Source organism: Diadema setosum, chromosome 1 (assembly GCF_964275005.1).
Source record: "Diadema setosum chromosome 1, eeDiaSeto1, whole genome shotgun sequence".
NCBI lineage: Eukaryota > Metazoa > Echinodermata > Echinoidea > Diadematoida > Diadematidae > Diadema > Diadema setosum.
In genome coordinates this window covers 37,330,379-37,339,043 of record NC_092685.1, presented here as the reverse complement: position 1 = coordinate 37,339,043, position 8,665 = coordinate 37,330,379, and the positions used below count along the sequence as shown (strand labels likewise).

At 39.5% G+C, this 8,665-nt stretch overlaps 1 protein-coding gene across 1 annotated transcript; it reads right to left on the bottom strand.

Moving 5' to 3' along the window:
* LOC140230133 (apoptosis regulatory protein Siva-like) lies at nt 1–8,589 on the bottom strand. Its single transcript, XM_072310329.1, has 4 exons — nt 8,400–8,589; nt 3,156–3,389; nt 899–1,049; nt 1–190 (listed from the first exon to the last, which is right to left on the bottom strand). Exons 1-4 carry the CDS (start codon nt 8,518–8,520, stop codon nt 142–144), a joined length of 555 nt encoding a protein of 184 aa, XP_072166430.1. The 5' UTR covers nt 8,521–8,589; the 3' UTR covers nt 1–141.
* Between the last annotated feature and the right edge of the window lie 76 nt (nt 8,590–8,665).

Below are 8,665 nucleotides of genomic sequence, written 5' to 3'. Positions count from 1 at the left end.
TGAGGAAATCCCCTTTCCTGTATGGAAGTGGTAATCTCGGCGAACTGTTGATCTATGGCAAACAATGGGCAGCTCACGTTGGCTCACAACTACCTGGCTGTCAAACAGCTGACATCATTGTGGGGACCCCGTCTTCCCTCTTCAGTATGCGCAGTTGAGACAGAAAACACGGTCGCACCTTTCATCATAACTGTGTGCAGGAGGCAAAGATGAAGAATTTAAGCATCACAAGGAGTCATTTTGTGGGCACTTGATTACTTGGGGGAGGGGGTGATTATTAAAACTGCAGATAAATGGTATGAATGCACATAGAAAACATTTTGCCTAAAAAATATTTGTGTTGTCTGATGGACTCTGTTAGTAATTAATTTTCACTAAATAATTTACAATATCATTACAGAAATATCATAGCAAGCACAAAGACTCAATTTCAAAATTAGCATGGGGAGTTCTCATGCAGAAATGTAGTTATTGTTGCCTGATTTTATTTCATAGTTCACATAATCAAATTCATACAAAGAATCTATGGCCATCAAGTAATACTGACATAAGGATGTAAACCCTTATAAAAAAAAAGGAAAATTAAAAAAATAATGTCAGTAAAACATGTTGTAAGCATTCAAAAAAACAAAACAAAACATTCTTTTTAAATGAAGAACAGGACATTTGAAGAATTGCTTATGTCTCTCACTGAATAACAGTGGGCACACAAATTGCACTCAGTACATTAATTGTATGATACACAAAATTATGCATTATGCCCATCCTAGAATACCACCTTCACACACGAGTTTTAAAGTTGACATCCTTGTTGGTATAACCTAAAAACAAGCCTCTTCACATTGCTTTGTAAAGTGATGGGAACAAGGAGGTGGGTTCCACTTTACAGTGCACTTACTTGATGGTGCAGCACCTTGTGCAGAAACCGCCCTCACAGTTGAAACAGGTCTGTCTGCACTCCATGCACAGGTTGCTCTCGCAGAAAGCGCAGACGTAGTGGACGGGCTTGTGGGCGTTTCTGCAGCTCGCACACATCACTTTTCCTCTTGCTGAATCAGAGATCAATACCATGGATACATGTGTTAGAGGATGATAATAAGAATACCAGAAATGAAAGTCTTACACAGTCCATAAACTTCTGTGGCATTACATTGGTATGCCCTTGAGGTAACACAAGAAAAGACAAAAGAAAAAAATAGGACGAGGCTACATCTTGCATAGTTACTCCGAATTAAAATGGAGGAAAGAGACACCTCACACAGGTCATAAAAAAGGGAAAATTCCACTACAACAGTCAATTTCATGAGAAGAGTAAATTCAAACTCAAAGAACAACAGTAAATGTAAAATTGAAAAATGTAACATCAATATTTGTGACTGAAAGCCAAATAAATAATAATAACAACAAAAAATGTTTGATCCAGATTGGGCAAAACAGAAAAAAAAAAAGAAAAGAAATGGCACTTAGATAATTAAAATACTTTTACAAAATACTGATATTGGACACAATCACTGGTGTGCATATAAGGCAATGATGTTTTCACCTCACAACTCTCGAATAAAGTTTTACATCACATTGTCAGAAAACTATTTCTTTTGTCAAAAATTAAATGTCCTGTTTATCTCTTTTGTCCCCTTTAAAGAGTCGTCATTGCCCAACTGTACACCGCTGCAACCACAGAATGTAATCAACCACAGAGGATATTACAATTTTTTCCTTCCTTGATTTCATGACTTGAAAGCAAAAGGATATCTAGTACAGATTTGTGTGCGTGCCAATGGGGAAACATGTGAGACCATGACACTATCACCTCAACTGATTTGCATACAATGTGATTGTCACAAACATTTTTTTTTTCCCCCCAGGAAAAAGTGAAACTTTTAAATTCCATCTCAACCTTTTGATTTTCACCTGACTTGTCTGGTGTAGGAAGTGAAACTGTCCCTAAACTGTCTGTCAGATTTTACTCTGAAGTATCAGATGTGATTATGGAATGGACTTTTACTTTCAGGCTTTTACCAGAATAGCTTGTATTGAAAAAATGCACACAGATAATTGATTACATCACCAAAACATCACAGGACTTATGACTAAAATAAAGAATTGACATGTCATGAATGGCTGATTGATGACTTGCATATATCTGGCCCAAAGATAAACTCACGTCTCATAATCTAGTTTATACAGTAGCACTCACTTCATTTAGCTCCTTACCCCAGCTAAAAAATATTTGCCCCCCCCCCCCAAAAAAAAAAAAAAAAATGATACTAGTTCACTAGTTTTGGGCAAGCTTTATTCAACTTCTGTACAGGGCTCCAAATGACTCCACTGTATGCCACTGATTAGCAACACCACCATATCTTGGTATAATGCTACTTCAAAACTACAAATATCTTGCATGCATGAAACTTCTGCATATTTTGCGAGGAGTCAAGATTTGCAGGCGTAAAATGCATGCCAGAGTTTTTGTCTACCCAATGCATTGACGGTTCTCACTTGTCTCAGAAGTGCCCAGGGTAGCTCTGCCTACAAACATATTTCATACATATAAAACTTCAGAATATTTCTACTGATGCTCCCCTCCCCCATCCCCAAATGAGCAAACAAACAAGTCGGAACACCCGTTTGCAGGAGTAAATGCATGCAAGAGTTTTTGTTTACCCAACGCATAGACAGTTCTCACTTGTCTCAGAAGTGAGCCCAAGGTTGTTCTGCCTACAAACCAATTTCATGCATGTTTAACTCTACAATTTTTCTAATGATGCCCATCCCTCCCCAAATGAGCAAACCAACTAGCAGGAACACCCAAAAGGAGCATTGTATCATTACACTCAGAGGCCCGAATTCACGAAGGTGGTACAAATGAAACCATGGTTTAAACCATGGACAAAAACCATGGAGCGCCAAGTGTCGTATGGAATATTTCGTTACGAAATCAGTCATTTTGTCGATGAAATGATTATTTTGTAACAAAATGACAACATTTTGTAACTAAATGAACATTTTCATCCACGAAATGGTCATTTTGTCGACGAAATTACCAATTTCGTAACAAAATATTCCGTGCGACACTTGGCGCTCCATGGTTTTTGTCCATGGTTTAAACCATGGTTTCACTTGTACCACCTTTGTGAATTCGGTCCAGAGTCTCTTACCCTGAGATGATTCTTTTACGTCGGGGTATTTGCCATACACAAGCTGTCCACCGGTGGTCAGCTGGAGTTGATTGTGAAACCAGGAGGGCGGACTTGGTGCCTTCACTGGACTGGCACTGCTGACCGGTACGAAATTTGTGGCTGCTTCCATCGGTGTGGTGTCTGCCATCTCTACCTCCTGTTCCTGTGCACAACGAGCTTTCTGCCCACCATACAGCAACTCTCGAGTGTGATCTGGATATAAATGAGAAAAGCAAGTTATGCAAATCAAATCATCAAATTTATACCTACACGGTATAGATCATACAGTTGTATTTGGAGACACAAACAAAAAGAAAGATGGTCCAGTACACTATTACACTTCAGCAGACTCTTGTTACATAGAACACTGACATACACAGAGAGAAAAAAAGAAAAGAAAAAGAAAAACACAGTGTTATTCTCACCCCAAAGTTCAGGGTTTCTACACATTCAATGGTTTTCAAACCCCGATATAACAAAATAATTTCACTGGTCCCTTGAAGTCTGTAAAAACAACAGCCCACTGTACAATGTAGGTTCCTATGATAGTTTTACATTGTATGCCAGTATGTAAAAAAAAAAGCAACAAAAAACAGAGCAAAAACACCTTGCATATGGAGGGGAAAAAAAAGACAGCACGTTGCCAAATCAAACAAGTGTGAGACCTACAATATGCATACATCTTATGAACAAGGATGGTACATATAAATGTGTATTGATCTAGTCACCTGCAGTTTAACAGTTTAAATGCAAAAGCATCTAATTATCAGCAACTCATTGTTTAATTGCATTGAAATATCCCACGTAGCCTCTGTCAAAGACCCTCCTGTTCTAGTATTATAGTGATTGCAAGAGGAGCAAGTAAAGGATCTTTACCCTAGACTAGTCAAAATTTCATAATACAGATGTAGATGCCTATGATGAAATGATTTTTGTTACCAGTGTTTGGCAGCAAAAACCACAACCCATCACCAGTGTGCCATCCCAAAAGGCGCATGCATACAGCCACGTAAACATTCGCACTGACGGCCGAAGGGCAAATTAAGAGATTTAATTGATTGAGGTGACTAAATGAACCAGTCAGTAACTGAGTTAGTCAGTGGGAATGGAGTGCATGTTTAGGGCTTATGTGAGTTGGTCACAAGTAATGATCACTGTCACAGATCTTAAAAGGCTCGTACACTGATATACTCAGCTTTGGCTCAATATCTAGTGTTTGTCACATTTGTATACTGCATTTTTTTTTCAAACAAACAATGTAAACCAGTTGAAGAAATGGCATTTTCTACTACATAACACTGTATCTAACTACCGGTAAGTTTGTTACAGTTTACTGCTGCCTATGAGCAATAATCACACTTTAATTGAAACATTCAAAACACAAATTGAAACTTATCTGCTCACAACACATTGTCTGCATTTACTCGAATATTGTTGATCATTTTGTCGAGGAAAGACCATTATAAGTATTCTTTTGAGTCAATATGTGTGCCTTGAGTTCTTACTGATATCATCCCTACATTCCTGTGATCATCATTGTGTCACTCCTGTACCATCTTAGCCTGACAATGACTCTGATGCATGAACATGGCAGCCTTCCTCCCTCTACCCGAATGATGAGGAAGCATACAGCGGACCATCCTAGTAATCTTAGACTGTCCTGAAAAGATGTTGTTTGCTCCCTCTGCTTCTTCCAGTTCTCAACGAGATCTTATGAACAGTATTATCTTCGGACAGTTGATATAGTTTTGATTAATTGACGAGTCTCACCATTGATTGGCACTCTGTGATTAAGTTTGTGGACAACATGAACTATGTACCTACTTCAAAATTGCTTGTGATATCTATTTTGTTTACATGTTGCACTAGACTCTGTGACATCTGAGTTTTCAGGTCACATTGATACAGTAGGCCTATATAGATACATTTTAACATTTGGGTAATATCAGTTTAATAGCAGTCTGCAACAGAGGTGGATATGTAGTTTTCTTCGTGATTTTTATTAACTTTGGCACATTGTATGACATAATGTTACATGTCTCTCTTGTCTGACAGCTGATTTCACAGAACAAAGATTTTCAATGTATGCAGGAACCTGTACAGATAAGAAAACTTGTATATTTAAATAATTGTGACACAATTGTGCTAAAAGGTAATGATTTGGACTTTGGCCCTCTTAACAAAGTCATCCACAGGTTTGAACACCGACTGCTGAGGATAACATTGTCAGACAACTGCAGTCCAAGCCTAATTACTGTAGGCAATGAACTTTTGTAGTATCATGTGTCCTGTATCTTTCAACAAAGCAGTTGCTTTATAAATTTTTTTTTTTTCAAGGATGTACATGTTGTCACTACATATCAATATCATACTGTACAATGATACAAAAAAAAAATGGTAAAGTTGAAAAGAGAGACTGGCCCTTCAAAATCATTGGACACAACAATACTACCAGGTACTTATAATTAAATGAACCCTTTTCTTCCGTAAATTCTGAAAAATGACATACATATGTACATTACATTATGTAACTCACAGATTTGGATTATTTCCCTGACTCTAACAATGAAAAAAGAAGAAATCAGGTGTGTGTGTGTGTGTGTGTGGGGGGGGGGGGGGGGGGAAATCATCCACCATTCAAAATAACAATTGAAGGCCACCATACACATACCCTAACAATTCATTACAGTGGCTAATTTCAGTTGAACACGCACATGAAATACAATTGTATGGATAATGATATATGGAAATAAGGGAATAAGAGGTGCTGATTTATTTCTAATGTGTATAGCAATGTTGATGACAACAATTCATTTTTTTCTTCTTCTTTTGAGATACTGCCGAACATTCCACATGGAACCAACCCGACACATGTGTCAGCAGTGCACACTGTACCATACTTAAGTAGTGGGTGTTTGGGTCAGACCACTTCACCAGGGTGTACACCCTGCTCTATGAGATGAATGTGTGTGGGTTGTGACTCTCTCACACGTGTACTTGAATGGGACCTCATCATGTCCTATTCCAGGGAGAGAGTATTTTTTCTCTTTACTGATGTGGGCATCTCATTGGCTTGGAGACTGGGTAAAGATCTGTGGTGGCGAATCAAGTCTTGATGGTCAGTGGTCAGGGAATGGTCGCAGAAACTTCTATTGTCTCGTGGAGACTACCCTGGTCTCCAGGGAGTCACCAGAAAATGAGACAAGTTCAAATTTTCTGAGATTTTTTCCAGTCTCCAGCTACATTGTAGTCTCGAAGGCATCTCCATGACTTCGTAGTCAATAATGATGTCACAGCAACCTTTGTGTGACTTCTGGGGGAATAATATAAAGTTATCCCCTCTTTGGAATACCATAGAGTTCCCATCTTGGTGAGAGCGCAAGCTGTGTTTCTTGGTCTTGAGAGTTGCACGAGTCGTGACTGATCAGTAGTTGTGGAAAAGTTGTCTCCTCTAACGTTTATCGCGAGATACGCTTGTAGGCTCTTTTTTTTTTTTTTTTTAACCATATTATACCATGGTTGATCAATGGGAGCTTGTTGTCAAAGAAGACAACTAAGGCTTGTCTTCTTTGCGCATCGCGCAGTCTGTAGTAATGCCAGGGTGCGTGCATATGTGCTTGTTATTATGACATCACAAAAGAAGTTTGCTAAAGCTGTCATCCCCCTCAGTGGGGGCGCTGTGGCATAGTGGATAAGACTCCCGACTCCCGCTTGGAGGACCCGAGTTCAAATCCCGCCCAGCGCTTACGTCCTTGGACAAGATGTTTAACCCACCATGTCCCTCTCGACCCAGGTGTATAAATGGGTACCTGGCAAAGCTGGGGTAATAATAATGGCAGGGCCCTCTGGTAGAGCAGTGGCAACACTGAAGAGGCTACCCTGGGTAAATAAAACCTTATTATTATCATTATTATTAAGGCAACGTTACTTAGCAACAGCTACGCACTTTACTCTTGATGACAGCTCAACTTTGGTATTAAACTTCGTATCAATGCTGACGGTGATCGGCCGTATCATCAACAGCGCCCTCTACACTACCGTGACTATGCACCTTTAACTGCCACTAGCCCAAACATGAAAAAGCTCCCACAGTATAACTGTGTACAAGGAGCGCCCTGGGGTTAGATTATGGTACATGTACGATGCCGACCAAATGGTGTAGATCCAGATGAGTCATCTGGGGGGGTGTTTCATCAACGTTTTTTCGGCGCTGACAACTTGAATCACCATAGTAACAGTCAGTGACCAGAGCATCTCAGCCAATCAAAACCAAGGATTTTGCTGAAAAGAGTGAAATTGGTCAGCGGCAACAGTTGTCCGCGCTGACAAGCGTTGATGAAACACCCCGCGGATATATCCAAAACATTTTATTTCGTGCATAAATGGACATCAAACACCTAAAATGGGGTGCTTGATGTGGTAGACAGTTCCATATACGGATGGCTCGAGGATAGAAAGAAAACTTGTAGGGATCTATGGTGGCCACAGTTACTGTAAGCTTGAGGCTGTGGTCGTTTCTGCTGATGTATGTTGCTGGTGTTATGGAAGCTGGGAAGGAGATATTTACAAGTTGCTGCCGTATTTTGAAGAACATTGTGGATTGTGCAAGGAGGCGACGTGTGTGCACCTACATATGTACATGTACCTTTAAAAGAAGGGATAGCAAAAAGTAATTACCAATTAACAATTGTATCTGCACGGCAGATCCTGTTCGGCACATGCTTCAAATATTTTTGAGCAGCGCCAGTGGCTTCGAACATCTAGCAAAGGAAATACGACAGTTGCTGAGACTCCATTCTCTTGAACCTCCGTCCTTGATTGTATCATCTACTAACGACCGTAACGTTAGATTTCCACGCAAGCTGACATGCGATTAGAAATTTTAGAATCTCTTCTCATGAGTCTTCACTACAGAGACGGACCCCAGATCCAGATTTCCCATATCATGAATGATTCATGACCACACACAGGCACAATCATGACAACGCTTTAAAGTTTAAATTTACTTTTTTTCAGCTGGGATTTTACCATGTAAACCTATTATACAGATACAACATGTGTACAATGGCTTCAATATTCATTCATTTTACCATTGCCTCCAAAACATTAGTACCATGAACATATCATTTGTGAATTTAGAACGATTGTACAGCTCTAACAGTTATGAAAATAAGAAAATCTTTAGATCTAACGTTATCATGGTTATGGGCATGGCAGTCTTACCGTAAACGGATTTCATATTTTTTTCTTTGTTGACACCCATGTTCACTTCTCGTTGCGTCACGTGTATTTTCATTTGAAGAGGAGAATAATCCGATCCAAAGGGATTCGTTCGTTTAGGCATGATTCAACACGTTGACACTCTACGACACTGTCGGAAATACCGCTAAGTCGAAGCTTCTGGCCCGAAAGATTTCTGTTTTCGAGCTTAGAATTAGATGTATTCTATAGCTTGTAATTAACGCGGCCGCGGTCGGTGTTATGTTGAA